The sequence below is a fragment of the Oncorhynchus nerka genome, linkage group LG19 (genome assembly GCF_034236695.1).
Source record: "Oncorhynchus nerka isolate Pitt River linkage group LG19, Oner_Uvic_2.0, whole genome shotgun sequence".
In the NCBI taxonomy this organism is placed as follows: Eukaryota; Metazoa; Chordata; class Actinopteri; order Salmoniformes; family Salmonidae; genus Oncorhynchus; species Oncorhynchus nerka.
This window is the reverse complement of record NC_088414.1, coordinates 12,231,924-12,254,339: the sequence shown is the minus strand read 5'-3', so window position 1 is coordinate 12,254,339 and position 22,416 is coordinate 12,231,924. Positions and strand designations below refer to the sequence as shown.

At 45.2% G+C, this 22,416-nt stretch overlaps 1 protein-coding gene across 2 annotated transcripts in view; it reads left to right on the top strand.

The window, feature by feature from the left end:
- LOC115101067 (G protein-coupled receptor kinase 6-like) overlaps nucleotides 1–22,416 on the top strand; it is a 33,666-nt gene that overhangs the window by 4,516 nt on the left and 6,734 nt on the right. For both annotated transcript variants that reach the window (XM_029620244.2, XM_065004736.1), the window contains exons 2-11: nucleotides 11,323–11,412; nucleotides 13,303–13,415; nucleotides 13,867–13,944; nucleotides 14,035–14,132; nucleotides 14,304–14,396; nucleotides 14,505–14,568; nucleotides 14,750–14,890; nucleotides 15,049–15,239; nucleotides 15,516–15,553; nucleotides 17,651–17,740. In XM_029620244.2, the coding sequence (XP_029476104.2) occupies nucleotides 11,323–11,412; nucleotides 13,303–13,415; nucleotides 13,867–13,944; nucleotides 14,035–14,132; nucleotides 14,304–14,396; nucleotides 14,505–14,568; nucleotides 14,750–14,890; nucleotides 15,049–15,239; nucleotides 15,516–15,553; nucleotides 17,651–17,740 (996 nt within the window). The remainder of the gene's footprint in view (nucleotides 1–11,322; nucleotides 11,413–13,302; nucleotides 13,416–13,866; nucleotides 13,945–14,034; nucleotides 14,133–14,303; nucleotides 14,397–14,504; nucleotides 14,569–14,749; nucleotides 14,891–15,048; nucleotides 15,240–15,515; nucleotides 15,554–17,650; nucleotides 17,741–22,416) is intronic.

Below are 22,416 nucleotides of genomic sequence, written 5' to 3'. Positions count from 1 at the left end.
TAATACATCAATAAAATAAATTTAGCCTCAAATAAAATGAAACATGTTCAATTTGGTTTAAATAATACAAAAATAAAGTGTTGGAGAAGAAAGTAAAAGTGCAATATGTACCATGTAAAAAAGCTAGCGTTTAAGTTCCTTGCTCATTACATAAGAACATATGAAAGCTGGTGGTTCATTTTAACAGGAGTCTTCAATATTCCCAGGTAAGAAGTTTTAGGTTGTAGTTATTATAGGACAATTTCTCTCTATACGATTTGTATTTCATATACCTTTGACTATTGGATGTTCTTATAGGCACTTTAGTATTGCCAGTGTAACCGTATAGCTTCCGTCCCTCTCCTCGCCCCTCCCTGGGCTCGAACCAGGAACACATTGACAACAGCCACCCTCGAAGCAGCGTTACCCATCGCTCCACAAAAGCCGCGGCCCTTGCAGAGCAAGGGGAACAACCACTCCAAGTCTCAGAGCGAGTGATGTTTGAAACGCTATTAGCGCGCACCCCGCTAACTAGCTAGCCATTTCACATTGGTTACACCAGCCTAATCTCGGGAGTTGATAGGCTTGAAGTCATAAACAGCTCAATGCTTGAAGCACAGCGACGAGTTGCTGGCAAAACGCACAAAAGTGCTGTTTGAATGAATGTTTACACGCCTGCTTCTGCATACCATCGCTCAGTCAGACTGCTCTATCAAATCATAGACTTAATTATAACATAATAACACACAGAAATACGAGCCTTATGTCATTAATATGGTCGAAACCGGAAACTATCATCTCAAAAACAAGACGTTTATTCTTTCAGTGAAATACGGAACCGTTCTGTATTTTATCTAACGGGTGGCATCCATAAGTCTAAATATTCCTGTTACATTGCACAACCTTCAATGTTATGTCATAATTGCGCAAAATTAGGCGGCCCAAACTGCATATACCCTGACTCTGCGTGCAATGAACTCAAGAGAAGTGACACAATTTCACCTGGTTAATATTGCCTGCTAAGCTGGATTTCTTTTAGCTAAATATGCAGGTTTAAAAATATATACTTGTGTATTGATTTTAAGAAAGACATGGATGTTCATGGTTAAGTACACATTGGTGCAACGGCAGTCGTTGATTGATTGTTTTTTATAAGATAAATGTAACGCTAGCTAGCAACTTACCTTGGCTTACTGCATTCGCGTAACAGTGTATTGATTTTAAGAAAGGCATTGATGTTTATGGTTAGGTACAAGTCGTGCAACGATTGCGCTTTTGTTAAATCATCCCGTGTTTGTCAAAATTGGCTGTCTTTGTTAGGAAGAAATAGTCTTCACAGAGTTTGCAACGAGCCAGGTTAGCAGGCAATATTAAGGCAACTAAATATGCAGGATTAAAAATATATACTTGTGTATTGATTTTAAGAAAGGCATTGATGTTTATGGTTAGGTACACATTGGAGCAAGACAGTCCTTTTTCGCGAATACGCACCGCATCGATTATATACAACGCAGGACACGCTAGATAAACTAGTAATATCATCAACCATGTGTAGTTAACTTGTGATTATGATTGATTGATTTTTATAAGATAAGTTTAATGCTAGCCAGCAACTTACCTTGGCTTCTTACTGCATTCGCGTAACGGGCAGTCTCCTCGTGGAGTGCAATGTAATCAGGTGGTTAAAGCGTTGAACTAGTTAACTGTAAGGTTGAAAGATTGAATCTCCGAGCTGACAAGGTAAAAATCTGTCATTATGCCCATGAACAAGGCAGTTAACTCACCGTTCCTAGGCCTCCATTGAAAATAAGAATGTGTTCTTAACTTACTTGCCTAGTTAAATAAAGGATAAATAATTTAACCAGCAAGTTGAGAACAAGTTCTCATTTACAATTGCAACCTGGCCAAGATAAAGCAAAACAGTTCGACACATACAACAGTTACACATGGAGTAAAACAAACATACAGTCAATAATAGAATAGAAAAATAAGTCTATATACAATGTGAGCAAATGAGGTGAGATAAGGGAAGTAAAGGCAAAAAAAGACCATGGTGGTGAAGTAAATACAATATAGCAAGTAAAACACTGGAATGGTAGATTTGCAGTGGAAGAATGTGCAAAGTAGAAATAATGGGGTGCAAAGGAGCAAATTAATTAAATAAATACAGTAGGGGAAGAGGTAGTTGTTTGGACTAAATTATAGATGGGCTATGTACAGGTGCAGTAATATGTGAGCTGCTCTGACAGCTGGTGCTTAAAGCTAGTGAGGGAGATAAGTGTTTCCAGTTTCAGAGATTTTTGTAGTTCGTTCCAGTCATTGGCAGCAGAGAACTGGAATGAATGAACAGCATTCTCACATAGGTGTTCCTTTTGTCCAGGTGAGATAGGGCAGTGTGGAGTGCGATTGAGATTGTGTCATCTGTGGATCTATTGGGGTGGTATGCAAATAGGAGTGGGTCTAGGGTGTCCGGGAGGATGTTGTTGTTGTGAGCCATGACCAGCCTTTCAAAGCACTTCATGGCTACCGACGTGAGTGCTACGGGGCAGTAATCATTTAGGCAGGTTGCCTTCGCTTCCTTGGGCGCAGGGACTATGGTGGTCTGCTTGAAACATGTAGGTATTACAGATCGGTCAGGGAGAGGTTGAACATGTCAGTGAAGACACTTGACAGTTGGTCCGCGCATGCTTTGAGTACACGTCCTGGTAATTCGTCTGGCCCAGCGGCTTTGTGAATGTTGACCTGTTTAAAGGTTTTGTTCACATCGGCTACCGAGAGCATTATCACACAGTCATCCAGAACAGCTGGTGCTCTCGTGCATGCTTCAGTGTTGCTTCCCTCGAAGCAAGCATAAAAGGCATTTAGCTCGTCTGGTAGGCTCGCATCACTGGGCAGCTCGCGTCTGGGTTTCCCTTTGTAGTCCGTAATGGTTTTCAAGCCCTGCCACATCCGACGAGTGTCAGAGCTGGTGTAGTAGGATTCAATCTTGATCCTGTATTGACGCTTTGCTTGTTTGATGGTTCATCTGAAGGCATAGCGGGATTTCTTATAAGCGTCCGGATTAGTCTCCCACTCCTTGAAAGCGGCAGCTCTAGCCTTTAGCTCGATGCGGATGTTGCCTGTAATCCATGGCTTCTGGTTGAGACACACCCTGGGATCAAACCCGGGGCTGCGGTGGCGCCTCAGCACTCATTGTTGAATTTGCGATTTCCAAGTTGTTGTGTAATGTTTATGTCCAATGGCCAATAGGCACCGATATGTTTTATCTATAATTTATAGGGTTATAGGGTTGAAAAAGATTTGCCAGTAGATTTTATCTGTGGCCAATGACCTTGAGTCTTCTTGGACGGGCACTTCTAATGTAGGTCTATGGCAGCACCCAAGTGGCTTGAATTTTCTAGGTCTACATTTTGCGGCGACGTGTCCCCATGAGTGACAGAACACTGAGCCAATCACGGCGCAACTAGAGAACATTACCAACCTCTACACACCATATTTTCCGCTGGCTACCCCACCACAGAAGCACTGAGTTAGGCTGAAACACCTGTATTTTGGAGCTGCCTTACTCAAGAAAGCTAAAAGATACAAATGTTTGTATGCAGCTTTTGTAAACTGATATGTGACACGTATTAATACCAAAATTACATGCAAAAAAATCTATATATTATTAGTTTTTAGTTAAATATGACCCTGAATAATACGTCGCCACTGGCTGGTACAGGCCATGCCCTGCTTTGTGGGAGATTGCAGTGCAAACGCTTGCACTTATTCAAGGGTTTTTCTTTATTTGTACTATTATCTACATTGTAGAATAATAGTGAAGACATCAAAACTATGAAATAACACATATGGAGTCATGTAGTAACCAAAATAATTGTTAAACATATCATGTTTTAGGGAAGATCCAGATGCACACAGTGTCGAAGTAACAAAAGTTTATTACTAGAACAGGTGGCAGGCAAAACAACAGGTCAAGGGCAGGCTGAGGTCAGTAATCCTGATCAGAGTCCAAAAGGTACAGAACGGCAGGCAGTCTCAGAGTCAGGGCAGGCAGAGGTCAATAATCCAGTGTGGTGTGACAAGGTACAGAACGGCATGGTCAAAAGGCTCATGGTCAGGGCAGGCAGAATGGTCAAACTGGGAAAACAGGAACTAGAAATGGACAAGAGCAAGGGTAAACATGCTGGTAGGCTAGACGAACAAAACAAACTGGCAACAGACAAACAGAGAACACAGGTGTAAATACACTGGAGATAATGGGGAAGATGGGTGAACACCTGGAGGGGGGGTGGAGACATGCACAAAGACAGGTGTAACAGATCAGGGTGTGACAGTAACCTCCCTCTAGGAGCGCCACCTGGCGTTCTACCTGGGCACATGAGTGGTTGACCGGGGTGCCGGCGTTGGAAATCAGTGATGAGGCCTGGGTCCAGGATGTCCCTAGCGGGGGATTCTAGACACATGAAAAGTTGGATGTATAAGGAGGGTACGGGGCAACAGAAGACGAACAGCAGAGGGGCTAATGACCTTGGAGATGGGGAAAGGACCGATAAACCCGAGGGGAAAGCTTGCAGGACTCCACCCGCTCTTGCTCAGGGAAGAGTGGGGTTTGATAACCCAGGGAACACTCAAAGGGCAAGAGACCCGTGGCAGAGCAAGGAAAGGTGTTACAGGCGTATTTGACCCACACTAGTTGCTGGCTCCAGGTGGTGGGGTTGGCGGAGACCAGGCAGTGAAGAGTTGTCTCCAAGTCTTGGTTGGCTCGCTCCGACTGGCCGTTGGACTAGGGGTGGAACCCGGAGGATATGCTGGCCGACGACCCAATGAGTGTGCCGAACGCCTTTCAGAAGCGGGGCGAGAATTATTATATATTTTTTATTTAACATTTATTAAACTATGCAAGTCAGTTAAGAACATATTCTTATTTACAATGACGGCCTACCCAGTCGGAGACCATGTCCAATGGGAGTCCATGGATCCGGAAGATGTGCTGCACCACGAGATGGGCCGTCTCTTTGGCAGAGGGTAGCTTGGGGAGAGGGATGAAGTGGGCAGTTCTGGAAAACCGGTCCACTACTGTCAGAATGGCGATGTTGCCATCAGACAGGGGGGAGACCCGTGACAAAGTCCAGGGATATGCGAGACCAGGGACGGTGAGGGACAGGCTGAGGTTGAAGGTAACCAGCCGGAGCTTGCTGAGGAGTCTTGTTCTGCGCACAGATCGTGCATGCGGCGACGAATGCAGAGACGTCAGGGCCACTAAAAGCGTGGTCGCACAAAGGCCAAGGTTTAGCGGGAGCCTGGGTGGCAGGCAAGCCTGGAGGAGTGGGCCCACTCCAGGACCGAGGAGTGGACCACGTCAGGACCGAGGAGTGGGCCCACTCCAGGACCGAGGAGTGGGCCCACTCCAGGACCGAGGAGTGGGCCCACTCCAGGACCGAGGAGCGGACCACGTCAGGAACAAACATCCGGTTATCTGGGCCTCCCCCCAGGGTTCTGCTGGGAATGCTGAGCCTCACGAACCTGCTTCCCTATTCCCCAGCTGAACGCAATCGGCAGGCACGAGGTGGGAAGGATGGTCTCGGGTTCCGGGGTTGTAGCCGTGGGGCTATAGCGGCGTGACAGAGCATCCAGCTTGGCATTCTTGGATCCCAGTCGGTATGAGAGGGAGAAGTTGAACCGGGAGAAAAGCAGGGCGCCACTAGCTTGCCTGTAATTGAGACGCTTGGCGGGGAGGAGATAATCCAGGTTCTTGTAGTCGGTCCAAAAAATGAACGGATGTTCCACCCTCTTCCAGCCAGTGCCTCCACTCCTCCAACGCCATCTTCACTGTGAGGAGCTCACGATTCCCCACATCGTAGTTCCTCTCCATGGCAATAGAGGCGATGGGAGAAGGCGGCGCAGGGATGTAACTTGAGGTCCGGGGCAGAATACTGGGACAGGACAGTCCCCCACTCCAACATCATAACAAAATTTGGAAAAAGTCAAGGGGTCTGAATACTTTCCGAATGCACCATGTTCTTCAGACTTTTACTGAAGCAATTGTTGATATCTTGAAAACGATGGGTTCCAGCTAAGATTCTCTTGGAAAATATATGCTGAAATACATTTGTCATATATGGCAGTACTGTTTTTTTCTAGATTAGTGTCCTTTTCAAATGCAAGCAAAATATTCTGACATCATCCAGTGTCCGGAGAAGTGGATTGGCGGTATAGGCACGTCGATGGTCTTATTTGCATGCTTTGTTACACTATTTCAGAAACATTTAAATATTTTTTAAATGATTTATTTAACTGGTAAAAGGTACATTTTTAAATACATCAAGAGAAAAAAAGGACCTATTAGGGTGTGGTGCCTGGCAGTCTATTATCCAGGGTACATGTTAAGTATGCAATCCTAATATACTATGCCTTCGACAGGACTTTTTTTAAACATTCCAAATGACAACATTTACATTTACATGTAATGTGTTGTGATAGAGTTTTATCAAGAAATGTTTAAGATTCAAATGTCTATTTCAGACATCCACATTTACATTACATTTAAGTCATTTAGCAGACGCTCTTATCCAGAGCGACTTACAAATTGGTGCTTTCACCTTATGACATCCAGTGGAACAGCCACTTTACAATAGTGCATCTAGGTCTTTTAAGGGGGGGGGGGCAGGGGGAGAAGGATTACTTCATCCTATCCTAGGTATTCCTTAAAGAGGTGGGGTTTCAGGTGTCTCCGGAAGGTGGTGATTGACTCCGCTGTCCTGGCGTCGTGAGGGAGTTTGTTCCACCATTGGGGGGCCAGAGCAGCGAACAGTTTTGACTGGGCTGAGCGGGAACTGTACTTCCTCAGTGGTAGGGAGGCGAGCAGGCCAGAGGTGGATGAACGCAGTGCCCTTGTTTGGGTGTAGGGCCTGATCAGAGCCTGGAGGTACTGAGGTGCCGTTCCCCTCACAGCTCCGTAGGCAAGCACCATGGTCTTGTAGCGGATGCGAGCTTCAACTGGAAGCCAGTGGAGAGAGCGGAGGAGCGGGGTGACGTGAGAGAACTTGGGAAGGTTGAACACCAGACGGGCTGCGGCGTTCTGGATGAGTTGTAGGGGTTTAATGGCACAGGCAGGGAGCCCAGCCAACAGCGAGTTGCAGTAATCCAGACGGGAGATGACAAGTGCTTGGATTAGGACCTGCGCCGCTTCCTGTGTGAGGCAGGGTCGTACTCTGCGGATGTTGTAGAGCATGAACCTACAGGAACGGGCCACCGCCTTGATGTTAGTTGAGAACGACAGGGTGTTGTCAGGATCACGCCAAGGTTCTTAGCGCTCTGGGAGGAGGACACAGTGGAGTTGTCAACCGTGATGGCGAGATCATGGAACGGGCAGTCCTTCCCGGGGAGGAAGAGCAGCTCCGTCTTGCCGAGGTTCAGCTTGAGGTGGTGATCCGTCATCCACACTGATATGTCTGCCAGACATGCAGAGATGCGATTCGCCACCTGGTCGTCAGAAGGGGAAAGGAGAAGATTAATTGTGTGTCGTCTGCATAGCAATGATAGGAGAGACCATGTGAGGTTATGACAGAGCCAAGTGACTTGGTGTATAGCGAGAATAGGAGAGGGCCTAGAACAGAGCCCTGGGGACACCAGTGGTGAGAGCACGTGGTGAGGAGACGGATTCTCGCCACGCCACCTGGTAGGAGCGACCTGTCATGTAGGACGCAATCCAAGCGTGGGCCGCGCCGGAGATGCCCAACTCGGAGAGGGTGGAGAGGAGGATCTGATGGTTCACAGTATCGAAGGCAGCCGATAGGTCTAGAAGGATGAGAGCAGAGGAGAGAGAGTTAGCTTTAGCAGTGCGGAGCGCCTCCGTGATACAGAGAAGAGCAGTCTCAGTTGAATGACTAGTCTTGAAACCTGACTGATTTGGATCAAGAAGGTCATTCTGAGAGAGATAGCGGGAGAGCTGGCCAAGGACGGCACGTTCAAGAGTTTTGGAGAGAAAAGAAAGAAGGGATACTGGTCTGTAGTTGTTGACATCGGAGGGATCGAGTGTAGGTTTTTTCAGAAGGGTGCAACTCTCGCTCTCTTGAAGACGGGAGGGACGTAGCCAGCGGTCAGGGATGAGTTGATGAGCGAGGTGAGGTAAGGAGAAGGTCACGGAGATGGTCTGGAGAAGAGAGGAGGGGATAGGGTCAAGCGGGCAGGTTGTTGGGCGGCCGGCCGTCACAAGACGCGAGATGTCATCTGGAGAGAGGGGAGAAAGAGGTCAGAGCACAGGGTAGGGCAGTGTGAGCAGAACCAGCGGTGTCGTTTGACTTAGCAAGCGAGGATCGGATGTCGTCGACCTTCTTTTCAAAATGGTTTGAAGTCATCTGCAGAGAGGAGGAGGGGGGAGGGGGAGGAGGATTCAAGAGGGAGGAGAAGGTGGCAAAGAGCTTCCTAGGGTTAGAGGCAGATGCTTGGAATTTAGAGTGGTAGAAAGTGGCTTTAGCAGCAGAGACAGAGGAGGAAAATGTAGAGAGGAGGGAGTGAAAGGATGCCAGGTCCGCAGGGAGGCGAGTTTTCCTCCATTTCCGCTCGGCTGCCCGGAGCCCTGTTCTGTGAGCTCGCAATGAGTCATCGAGCCACGGAGCGGGAGGGGAGGACCGAGCCGGCCTGGAGGATAGGGGACATAGAGAGTCAAAGGATGCAGAAAGGGAGGAGAGGAGGGTTGAGGAGGCAGAATCAGGAGATAGGTTGGAGAAGGTTTGAGCAGAGGGAAGAGATGATAGGATGGAAGAGGAGAGAGTAGCGGGGGAGAGAGAGCGAAGGTTGGGACGGCGCGATACCATCCAGTAGGGGCAGTGTGGGAAGTGTTGGATGAGAGCGAGAGGGAAAAGGATACAAGGTAGTGGTCCGAGACTTGGAGGGAGTTGCAATGAGGTTAGTGGAGGAACAGCATCTAGTAAAGATGAGGTCGAGCATATTGCCTGCCTTGTGAGTAAGGGGGAAGGTGAGAGGGTGAGGTCAAAGAGGAGAGGAGTGAAAAGAAGGAGGCAGAGAGGAATGAGTCAAAGGTAGACGTGGGGAGGTTAAAGTCGCCCAGAACTGTGAGAGGTGAGCCGTCCTCAGGAAAGGAGCTTATCAAGGCATCAAGCTCATTGATGAACTCTCGAGGGAACCTGGAGGGCGATAAATGATAAGGATGTTAAGCTTGAAAGGGCTGGTAACTGTGACAGCATGGAATTCAAAGGAGGCGATAGACAGATGGGTAAGGGGAAAAGAGAATGACCACTTGGGAGAGATGAGGATCCCGGTGCCACCACCCGCTGACCAGAAGCTCTCGGGGTGTGCGAGAGCACGTGGGCGGACGAAGAGAGAGCAGTAGGAGTAGCGGTGTTGTCTGTGGTGATCCATGTTTCCGTCAGAGCCAAGAAGTCGAGGGACTGGAGGGAGGCATAGGCTGAGATGAACTCTGCCTTGTTGGCCGCAGATCGGCAGTTCCAGAGGCTACCGGAGACCTGGAAATCCACGTGGGTCGTGCGCGCTGGGACCACCAGATTAGGGTGGCTGCGGCCATGCGGTGTGGAGCGTTTGTATGGTCTGTGCAGAGAGGAGAGAACAGGGATAGACAGACACATAGTTGACAGGCTAGAGAAGAGGCTACGCTAATGCAGAGGAGATTGGAATGACAAGTGGACTACACGTCTCGAATGTTCAGAAAGTTAAGCTTACGTAGCAAGAATCTAATTGACTAAAATGATTAAAATGATAGAGTACTGCTGGGGTAGGCTAGCTGCGTTGTTGACACTACCCTAATCAAGTCGTACCGTTGAGTGTGAAGTTTCTACAATGCTGCTTTTCGGGAGCTAGCTGGCTAGCTAGCAGTGTTGGTTACGTTACGTTGCGTTAGGAGAACGACAATAGCTGGCTAGCTAACCTAGAAAATCGCTCTAGACTACACAATTATCTTTGAAACAAAGACGGCTATGTAGCTAGCTATGTAGCTAGCTACGATCAAACAAATCACACCGTTGGGACTGTAATGAAATGAAATGAAAAAGTGATACTACCTGTGGAGCGAAGCGGAATGCGACCGGAATGCGAAAGTTCTATTCACAACGGTTGTTTTTCCTCTGTTAAAGTACTAATGGAAATGACACGTTTCTTTTAATTATTGTTTTTGTGTTCAACCAAGCCTTTCCTTCCAACTGACCATGCATGTTTTGACCTAAGGTCTACGAACTCAGACTTTGCCTAATTAGTTCAGTCTGCCCAAAAAGTGTGTCTATTTCATGTAACATACACAACGCTTCTTATTTGCTTTTTCTCCAACATCCGCTTTTTTGGGGTATACCCTCCCCAAGGGGTACTGTAGACACCAGTGGAGGCTGCTGAGGGGAGGATGGCTCATTACCACGAGCCTGTCCTCCCCAATTAAGGTGCCACCAACCTCCTGTGGTAGGAACACACATCAAAAGATGACTTTATATTTTGTTTTTCCATTCTGTGAGACATTAATGTTGGGATTTTGCGTGAGGTCACAAAACAGGTTGGACTCCTCTCTAGATTTCATCTGTCAATGACATCATCAGTAGGGGACACATGTAAGCAGGACACAGCTATTTTTTGCACTGTGAGTGTGTGTTTTTTTGGTTTTACTATCCTTGTGGGGACTAGAATTTTCAGACAAGTGGGGACATTTTGCTGGTCCCCACAAAGTAAAAGGCTATTTTAGGCTTAGGAGTTAGGTTTAGGGTTTGGTTTACAATTAGTGTTAGAATTAGGGTTAAGGGTTAAGGTTAGGGAAAATATCATTTTGAATGGGAATCAATGGTTTGGTCCCCGCAAGGATTGTAAAACAAACGTGTGTGTGTGTGTGTGTAGGATGCAGTGCTACTGTATGTGGACCCATAGGCTTTGTTCCTGCTCCTAGACCTATTTATAGATCTCTCTTTTGGAATGGATGGATGCCAGGGCTGGAACCTGATTGACAAGGAAACTACACACACACACACACACACACACACTGGAACAAAGGCTGTTGTTGACAGACTGATAGTAATCTATCTCCAGTGTGTTGAGGTGAACGAAAAGGTAAACAGAGCAAAGACCTTCAGGTTAAGGTTGTAACTGCTCAACTAGAAGCCTGAATCTGTCCAGTTATCAAATGTGAGATGTTTTGGTCTTACTGCTGATATTGTTTATCTATTTATTTTATTTCTGAAGCCCCCTGTTAACATATCACACACAATACATAACCCAAAGGGTTGAATAAACTCGCATGCTTTCGGGTAAGAAAAACAGTATACTACGACAGCTCAGCTGTAAAATCAAATGTCTTCTCATTCTTCCCTACCCTATTGCATCTCTCTCCAGGTGGACGAGGAAAAGGCAGGAGTTGGAAATGGAGAAGGATGCTGCGCTTCCCTCACATAAGCCAGTGTATGGAGCTGGGCAACACCATCGGTCAGTGTGTGTTTGTTTGTGTATATATATATATATATATATATATATATATATATATATATATATATATATCAGGGCTGTGCTCCGTTCATAATTTTGGAATTGACTCATGAGTTGAAATTTGAATTGAATTGACCACACCCAACAGGATGTAGAATTTGAATGTCAGGAAGTAGAATTTAATTTGGTTCAAAGAATTCAAAGAAATTCCACTCAATCGTTGAACATGAGAGTTTCATTGAATCCGACAGGTCACACTTCCAGATAACAAAGAATATATAACTTTTCTCTATAAAAAAAATGTCATATGCTCTTTGAAACTTAATAGCCAATTATATTTCCACCAACCATTTCATTTGTTTGAAAAATAAATGTAAGGCATCAGGGTCAACTTGAGGGTTAAACGAATGCATTCTGGGAAATGTATTATTATTTCCTGAAAATCTATTCTTTCAACAATATTTCATATGCATGTACAGTTGAAGTCGGAAGTTCACATGCACCTTATCCAACTACATTTAAACTCAGTTTTTCACAATTACTGACATTTAATCCTATTAAAAAATTCCCTGTGTTAGGTCAGTTAGGATCACCACTTTATTTTAAGAATGTGAAATGTCAGAATAATAGTAGAGAGAATGATTTATTTCAGCTTTTATTTCTTTCATCACTTTCCCAGTGAGTCAGAAGTGTACTTAAACTCAATTAGTATTTTTTAGCATTGCCTTTAAATTGTTTAGCTTGGGTCAAACGTTTCGGGTAGCCTTCCACAAGCTTCCCACAATAAGTTGGGTGAATTTTGGCCCAGTCCTCCTGACAGAGATGGTGTAACTGAGTCAGGTTTGTAGGCCTCCTTGCTCGCAAACGCTTTGTCAGTTCCGCCCACAAATGCTCTATGGGATTGAGGTCAGGGCTTTCTGATGGCCACTCCAATACCTTGACTTTGTTGTCCTTAAGCCATTTTGCCACAATGGGGTCATTGTGCATTTGGAAGATCCATTTGTGACAAAGATTTAACTTCACGACTGATGTCTTTAGATGTTGCTTCAATATATCCACATCATTTTAATTACTCATGATGCCATCTATTTTGCGAAGTGCACCAGTCCCTCCTGCAGCAAAGCACCCCCACAACATGATGCTGTCACCCCCAGACTTGTGGAAGTCTACAATATTTTTTCTGAGGTCTTGGCTGATTTCTATTGATTTTCCCATGATTTCAAGCAAAGAGGCACTGAGTTTGAAGGTAGGCCTTGGAATACATCCACAAGTACACCTCTAATTGACTCAAATTATGTCAATTAGCCTATCAGAAGCTTCTAAAGCCGTAACATAATTTTCTGGAATTTTCCAAGCTGTTTAAAGGCACAGTCAACTGACCCACCGGAATTGTGATACAGTGAATTCTAAGTGAAATAATGTGTCTGTAAACAATTGTTGGAAAAATTACTTGTGTCATGTACAAAGTAGATGTCCTAACCGACTTGCCAAAACTATAGTTTGTTTAACAAGAAATTTGTGGAGTGGTTGAAAAACGAGTTTTAATGACTCCAACCTAAGTGTATGTAAACTTCTGACTTCAACTGTATATAATGACATGTTTGATGTTTTATGTACAATATGTATATTTGTATAGACTTCACCTAATATACAATAGAAGAGGCATTTGGATTTCAATTAATTTCACTGAATTCAGTTCTATTGCCTTTAATACCAATTTCAATTGAAATTCTGTATCATGTTTACTACTTCAATTCAAAATGACTTATGACGCATTCTCAATGCAATTATGAATTGAGCACAACCCTGGTGTGTATGTGTGTCTATGTGCGTGTGTGAGTGCAAGTTTTGTATGTGTAATACTGTATGTTTGTAATGTGTTTGTTTCAGCGAGAGACTACTCCAGTCTGTGTGTGAAGCAGCCTATTGGCAGACAACTATTCTGTCTCTTCTGTCAGAGCAAACCTGAGCTACGGCACTGCAACTCCCTACTGGACAAAATGGTACGATCCACTATATAGGCCTTATTCACTATAAAGGAGGTGGTATGGTCCATTTTGGGGGAGATGATCCGACTGAATGCTGCGAGCTGATGTTAAAGTACACTCTGCTGAAAGACCTGTGTCATAGCAAAGTGATGCCATATTTCAGAAGGGTGTGTGTTTTGGGCGCACGGCCAGGAAAGAGTTCTAATATGATAACTTTGTTAGAAACGTAAAGTATGTTACGGTATGCAGAAGACGTCTTATGTCTACTGGGTTATAAATAACTTTGTTATTCAGATCTCTCTGTATTTCCTTATTGGCCTGGATTCAATGGCATGCTGAGATTTAGTGACCTGGGTCGTTCATGAAGAACGATCAAGCAATCAGTGACAGATACTAGACGGGGATCTTCCAAATTCATGTTGACAAAACAGGAATCACAAGTGCAGATGTCTTTGAATTTTTACAGGGGGAGTATGAGGTGCAATCAGATGAAGATAGGAAGAGTTTTGGCATGCAAATCATTAACAGGTTCCTCAGTAGACAGGTACCGTCTTTACACACACACACACACACACTAAAGGTTGATTTCTCACTTTAGATTTGTGCTAAATAACTGTGTATGTTCTCCTGCCAGTCGTCTGAGTGTGTACAGGTTGTGGAGAGCTATGGTAAGAGCTGCAGAGAGAGTCTGGAGGTGTGGCACGGTAGAGACATCTTCATTGACTGCACAGAGTGAGTCTGACCCTTATCCTAACCACAGATCTCTAAACCCTGACCTCCCTCTTACTCCAACCTTCCCCATGTTGCTCTCACCGTTCCCTCCACTATCTTACCCCACACATGAGTGAATGTGAATGTGTGTGCTGCGAAGTAATTCACCCTTCTTTCACTGTGTGATCACAGTGACCTCCATGAGTTCCTGAGTGGTGCCCCCTTCCTTCAGTACCTGCAGAGCATGTACTTTGAGCGTTTTCTGCAATGGAAGATGGTAGAGAGGTCAGTGCATATGGACGGGTGTGTGTTTGACTGAGTAATCAAACTAAGTGAGATATGTCCCCACGTGCTTGACACCCAGCCACTAACTGTGTATTTCTCTCCCACCAGAAAGCCCGTTACCAAACACACCTTCAGACAGTACAGGATGCTGGGCAAGGGAGGCTTCGGGGAGGTTAGGCTTCTTTCACTACACTTCTTTTAACAATGTTTTGGAGAGAAATCAAAACTCTGAAAAGATAGAGCCCAAATCCAACTTGAGATCCAAATTATTAACTACAATTTTGATCGTGAGGATTCAGCTCATACAATCTCCGCCTCCCCATCATTTTCTCGCTTCCTCCCCTCTCCCCCAGGTGTGGGCATGCCAGGTGCGAGCCTCTGGGAAGATGTATGCGTGTAAGAAGCTGGAGAAGACTCACATGAAGAAGAGGAGAGGAGAGGCCATGGCCCTCAACGAGAAACAGATACTGGAAAAGCTCAACAGCAGATTTGTGGTAGGGTTCTTCACACAATCGGACTCTCTCTCTCTCTCTCTCCATCCTCTTCTCTTTCTTTCCATCCTTTTTCCCTCATCCCCTCTTTTCTTTTTGTCTATCTATGTCCGCTCTTCCCCTCCATCCTTCCCCTCCATCCTCCCCTCTCACATCTCTAGGTGAGTCTGGCGTATGCGTATGAGACCAAACAATCTCTTTGTTTGGTGCTAAGCATAATGAACGGAGGAGACCTGCGGTTCCACATCTATAACATTGGTCCTCCAGGCCTGGAGCCGGCCAGGGTTCGGTTCTATGCTGCTGAGGTCTGCTGTGGTCTCCACCACCTCCACCAGATGAACATTGTCTACAGGTCAGTAGACACGGGCTCTGTCCTGATTCTACACTCTTTTCCAGAAGTGTGCCCTCGCACACTCCCCTTCATGGATTTAAAAGCATAGGATTGGTGTAAGTATTGACTGGAAGGAGTCCCCCCCCCCCCCCCCCATTGTGCGAGAAATTGTTTGCCCACCTCTTGCACACTTCTGGAAAAGGGTGGAGAACTGGAACACAACCAGATTCAAACAGATTGTGACATTGAAAATGCACTGTACTGACTTCTGTCTTTTTTTTGTTTTTTTTGTTTCAGGGATCTAAAACCGGAGAACATACTTCTGGATGACAATGGTAGGCACACTTTAATAATATCGCAATCCAGGAGCGCAACTTTGGTTTGAGAAGTGGTGGTGGGGAGCATAATTATTATTATCCAGTCAGATAAACACACCAAACAAAAGTTGAAAGTTGCACCTCTGTCGCAACCTTATCTGTGCTTCACGCCCAGATCAGATCACGCTTCCATCGATGCAGAATAAAGTTTCCCCAAGCAGGATATCCTGGTGACGTCATTTCAGATTTTCTTTTCACACAAACGGTTGGTCTATCAGGAAGTAAGTTAACGGTGTGTGATAAGCAGGTCTAGTATATATTTAGATCAACTTATTTGCACCTGTTCCAAACTTGGCAGTGTGTTGGAGGCACCTGTAGATGATATCAACCATACCACTGTAATTAGTAACTACCTCACAGGATACACACACTCTGCAAATGTCACCTGCCAAAAACATCCTCATATACAGTGCATTCGGAAAGTATTCAGACCCCTTCACTTTTTCCACATTTTGTTACAGCCTTATTCAACATTGGATTACATTGAATAGGGGGGAAAAAATCTACACCCAATACCCCATAATGACAAGGCAAAAACTGGTTTAGTAATTTTTGCAATTTATTAAAAATAAAAACAGAAATCATTCTGTATTCAGACCCTTTACTTAGTACTTTGTTGAAGCACCTTTGGCAGCGCTAACAGCATTGAGTCTTCTTGTGTATGACGCTACAAGCTTGGCACACCTGTATTTTGGGAGTTTCACCCATTCTTCTCTGCTGATACTCTCAAGCTCTGTCAGGTCGGATGGGGATCGTCGCTGCACAGCTATTTTCAGGTCTCTCCAGAGATGTTCGTTCGGGTTCAAGTCTGGGCTCTGGCTGGGACACTCAAGGACATTCAGAGACTTGTCCCGAAGCCACTCCTGCGTTGTCTTGGCTGTGTGCTTAGGGTTGTTGTCCTGTTGGAAGGTGAACCTTCGCCCCAGTCTGAGGTCCTGAGCGATCTGGAGAAGATTTTCATCAAGGATCTCTCTGTACTTTGCTCAGTTCGTCTTTCCCTCGATCCTGACTAGTCTCCCAGTTCCTGCCACTGAAAACATCTCCACATATGTGACGCTTGGCATTCAGGCCAAAGACTTCAATCTTGGTTTCATCAGACCAGAGAATCTTGTTTCTCATAGAGTCCTTTGGGTGTCTTTTGGCAAACTCCAAGAGGGCTGTCATGTGTCTTTTACTGAGGAGTGGCTTCCATCTGGCCACTACCATAAAAGCCTGATTAATGGAGTATTGCAGAGATGGTTGTCCTTCTGGAAGGTTGTCCCATCTCTACAGAGGAACTCTGGAGCTCTGTCAGAGTGACCATTGGGTTCTTGTTCACCTCCCGGACCAAGGCCCTTCTCCCCCGATTGCTCAGTTTGGCCAGGTGGTCAGCTCTAGGAAGTGTCTTGGTGGTTCCAAACTTCTTCCATTTTAAGAATGATGGAGGCCACTGTGTTCTTAGGGACCTTCAATGCTGCATAATTGTTTTGGTATCCTTCCCCAGATCTGTGACTCGACACAATCCTGTCTCGTAGCTCTGCGAACAGTTCCTTCGACCGCATGGTTTGGTTTTTGCTCCAACATACACCGTCAACTGTGGGACCTTATATAGACAGGTGTGTGCCTTTCCAAATCATGTACAATCAACTGAAATTACCACAGGTGGACTCCAATCACGTTGCAGAAACATCTCAAGGATGATCAATGGAAACAGGATGCAACTAAGCTCAATTGAGTCTCATAGCAAAAGGTCTGAATACTTACGTAGGTATCTGTTTTTTATTTTCAATAAATTTGAAAAAACTCCAAAAATCTGTTTTCGCTTTCTCATTATGGGTTATTGTGCGTAGATTGATGAGGAACATTTTTATTTAATCAATTTTAGAATAAGGCTGTAACGTAACAAAGTGTGGGAAAAGTGAAGGGGTCTGAACACTTTCCGAAAGCACTGTACTTTGTGTTCGATGATTTTCCCTGTCATGGGAAAACGTTGATCTAGTATGTGAAATAATCTGTGGCTACCATACTATATGAACTAATGCTCCACTTAACCCCTCCCCTCACCTCCTCTCTTAGGGCACATCCGTATCTCAGACCTGGGCCTGGCGGTGAAGCTATCCGGGGGGAAACGGGTACGAGGCAGGGTGGGGACCCTGGGTTACATGGGTACGTGGCTCTAACCTTCTGTACACTTACAGGTTGTAGTGGTGATTCCCTATGAAAAGCCGCTGGCACAGGAGAGAGCCGTCCATAACACGTCCACAAGAATCAACTTTCCAAACGTTATTCTTGTCGGCTGAAGTTCCCATTTATTGCGCATTTAAAATATAAATAGCTCCAATACACATATTCCTATACAAAAAGGTGCAGAGAGAAACATTTTATAAGCTGTGTCTGTGATATGGTTAAGAACTGTATGCGCTCTCCTCTCAACTGTGCTTACCCTTCCTGGTCACCTGTGCTACCTACACACACACGACCAGTGACCCCATCATATAGTGTACAAAACAAGTTAAAATAGCCCCTGACAGACAACATACACACAACACATAAACAGGCCAAAATGGCTCCTAAACACCGTCCCCTAATTGTTCTCTGATTTAGGGAAGAAACAATTACACAAATTACACAAATGTATGTGTGTGGATTAGTCTTCAGGAAGGGATGATCTTCAGGACCAGAGGTTGCTAGCACTTTGCCCCTGTTCAGCATAAGTTCTGTAGTAGCTCCCGAGTGGCACAGTGGTCTAAGACACTGCATCTCAGTGCAAGAAGCATCACTGCAGTACCTAGTTCTAATCCAGGCCGCATCGGTTCTGACTTAGAATATGTGGACATCTACAAATACCTAGATGTTTGGTTAGACTGTAAACTCTCCTTCCAGGCTCACATTAAAATACCCCAATACTCCAACATTTAATCTAGAACCGGCTTCCTATTTCGCAACAAAGCATCCTTCACTCATGCTGCCAAACATACCCTCGTAAAACTGACCATCCTACCGATGTCATTTACAGAATAGCCTCCAACACAATACTCAACCAATCGGATGCAGTCTACCACAGTGTCATCCGTTTTGTCACCAAAGCCCCATATACTACCCACCACTGCGACCTGTACTCTCTCGTTGGCTGGCCCTCGCTTCTTACTCGTCGCCAAACCCACTGGCTCCAGGTCATCTACAAGTCTCTATTGGGTAAAGCCCTGCCTTATCTCAGCTCACTGGTCACCATAACAGCACCCACCCGTAGCACACGCATATCTCACTGGTCACCCCCAAAGCCAATTCTTCCTTCGGCCGCCTCTCCTTCCAGTTCTCTTCTGCCAATGACTGGAACGAACTGCAAAAATCACTAAAGCTGGAGACTCTTACCTCCCTCACTAGCTTTAAGCACCAGCTGTCAGAGCAGCTCACAGATCACTGCACCTAGCTAATCTGTAAATACCCCATCCAATCTACCTCATCCCCATACTGTATTTATTTATCTTGCTCCTTTGCACCCCAGTATCTCTACTTGCACATTCATCTTCTGCACATTCTACCATTCCAGTGTTTAATTGCTATATTGTAATTACTTCGCCACCATGGCCTATTTATTGCCTTACCTCTCTTATCCTACCTCATTTGCACACACTGTATATAGATTTTTGTACTGTATTATTGATTGTGTGTTTGTTTATTCCATGTGTAACTCTGTGTTGTTGTATGTGTCGAACTGCTTTGTTCTATCTTGGCCAGGTCCTAGTTGCAAATGAGAACTTGTTCTCAACTAGCTTACCTGGTTAAATAAAGTTTTTTATTTATTTTTTTAAATCACATCCGTCCGTGATTGGGAGTCCCATAGGGTGGCGCAAAATTGGCCCAGCATCGTCAGGGTTTAGCCGGGGTAGGCAGTCATTGTAAATAAGAATTTGTTCTTAATGGACTTCCCTAGTTATATTTTTTTAAAGTAGCTTGACCCCAGTGTGCCACTTTCTATGTGTAGATGAGGTGGGCAGTAACAGCAGGGCAGCCAATCTGTCCTGGGTTGCCACCACCTTCGCCTAAGGGCCCGCCAGAGACCCACACCAATCGGATCCATCTCCAACATGGTCGTCACCAGCAGGGTTGATGGCCTGTGGAGCATCGCTGCCAATCAACCATATTGTAGTTATCTGTCAATTTCTTACATGTTATCAGAGCAGTGGTTCTCCACTTCTTCCTTTACAATCCATCTTCGACCTCATGAAGCCCACTCACCAGAAGGTTTGATTATTCAATGACATGACGCCACTCTTTGCCTGTTCACCAATGCGAAGATACAGAGCCCAATACTATGTTCTCATGTTCATAAATGAAGCATCAACATATTGGATAGTATTTCCCTATGAAACACTTGACTCCAATTCCTATTCCAACGCTTCCAATTTCCAAAGCAAAATGTTCAACTTGCATCGCGCAACACAAGAGTTTCGCACACATACCAATGTCCTTTGATGAGCAACGGCGCGGAAGATTTGGCTCAACAAATTCTTCTCGTTTCGCCGGGAAATGCTTGCCCCAACCCTTGCTCGTTGTCACAGGCATAGCATGAGCGATTCCAATAACCTGACATTCTGCACGCAATGATCCACTAGTCCAATTTCCAATCAAAGTTAAGTTCTTACTTTTTCCCCCTTTTTTTGTTGATTTTATTAACCCTGACAGGCACGATGACTAGGATGCAATCAGGATTCCTGTCCCCAGCATCTCCATCCAAATTAACAAATGCACTGGTAGCACTCTGCTCTCCGTTTTCATTTATTTTGCAATGGTTTACCTTTTTGTGGGTGATGTGCAACATGGTAGGATGTTTGCGCGAACAAACTTCACGGGTAAGTCTGTGTGCATCATTTGCTCCTGTTTCCAGGGGTCAGACAACCCGAAGCAGGCTCCTTTGGATCTTCAACAAGTCCAATTTCTCTCGATGTGGCTTTTTGTTCAGTTCTGTGCATGTGCCTGGACTGTGTTCTCTTTTGACAGAACGGACACTGCCGGAGTGCCGCACCAGAGGGATTGCCAACCCAGCTCTTTCACTGTTTTCACAGCTGGTGTGACACTGATGGCAACCATTTTCTCTCTCTTTCAAAACACTTGACCTATTTACAGGTACTGAACCTCCCCTCACTGCTGAGGTGGGGGGAGGGTTTCCCTTAGGTTTCCAAACACAGGATGTTATGCTATCCTGGCTTGGCAATCAACAAAACTGAACCAGATCAGCAAACCTGGCTCTTTTTCCATTTCTCTTGTAGGTAGCCGACCCACCTTTAAACTTATATGGCAGCTTTGAGGCTCTCATTTGTTGGGCTGTCCATTTCCTCCCTATATTGAACATTATCCATAGTGTTGAGGCCTCCAGTGAGAAAAATGTCGGAGTCTTCAACCCTGATTGGCGACCAGCTTCTCAATGTAAGCTGTGGCGATTCTATACTCATCTCCAGTGAGGGGGGTTTTCAGAAGCCTTTTGGCATCTGCATAATCTCTGTCAGCCTCCACGTGTCGGCAACTGCAGACGAGATGTCTGGGTTGGCCCATGGTGCATTGCTCCAAAAAGTACAGCCTGTCTTTGGTGTTCTCGGTACTGTCTTCAAAAGCATGTTCAAAGAACCTGTAGTCTAGTGGGTCACCCTTAAACACTGGTACACTAAGAGTTGATGAGGACAACCTTTGCTGCTTTACCAGTGTTGCCAATGCTGGTTTCCTTTTCAATGCTTCAACTTTAACCAGTAAGAAGGCTGTCTTTTCAGACTGGCGTTTCCTCAGACAACCGGATCCTTTTCTGCCCCCCTCGGCAGGAAACAAAGCCTTCATGGACTCATTGCATCATGCAACTCAACCAACTTTGAGAAATCAGTGCACATCTTTGACAACCAATTGAACATTTTCACCATGAGCTGTGTGATCTCATCTCTTTTAAGTAAAGTGCGCCGAACTTAGCACTTTAAGATCCTTTGAATTTTTGCAGTTTCCATTTTAAAAGGCATGTAACACTGAACATAAATCCCATTGATTTGCAACCACCAGCACAGCAGGAATAGAGTTCAGCAAGGCACAGCGTAATGAATGAGCCCAACACATAACAGACAACCAGCAAAGCGTCCGCTATTCTCTCCGCTGCAAAGAGAGCTCTCAACTCAGAGCGCGAATCCAACAGAAGGCACACACAGCTAAAGTTCCACAATCTCAAAAGTTCCCAAATTCATCCACCACTTCGAGCAGATTGAGCAATAGAAAGAGTAACCGCACTTCATTACCCTTCTCCACAGTGAGTAGCACGAAGCGAAAATAAAAATCAGTCAGAGCTACACTAGCTTCAGTCAGTGTTGTAGTACCCGAGACCGGTCTCGAGACCACATATTGATGGGTACTCGGCCTTGACTCGGTCTCGGACAGTGAGGACTAGTAATTTCTTCCTGAGATCAGCCGAGTAAAAAACTCAATCATCAGCATCTATTAAGTCAGCGCATAAATCCACTTCACCAGATACATACACTCCTTTCTTGAAACATTAATACAGTATCTTAACAGCCTTTATATATTTTATAGCCATGTTTGCACAGGGGTGAACCTATAGTCTTTCAGTGTGTGACAGTTTTGTGATTCTGAAAGGACAGAAATTTAATACCAGCATACTAATGTGGGAGAGTGTACTTTTCGTCAAACACAAAGGGCGTTTGCTAACCATATGCTAACCATACCGTTTGCTAACCATATGCTAACCATACCGTTTGCTAACCAAAGAAGACAGAGACTGAACGAGAGATTACAAGAAACTAACTCGGTTTACTCTTTTATCTGTGGATTAATTGTCGGAGTAGAAGACC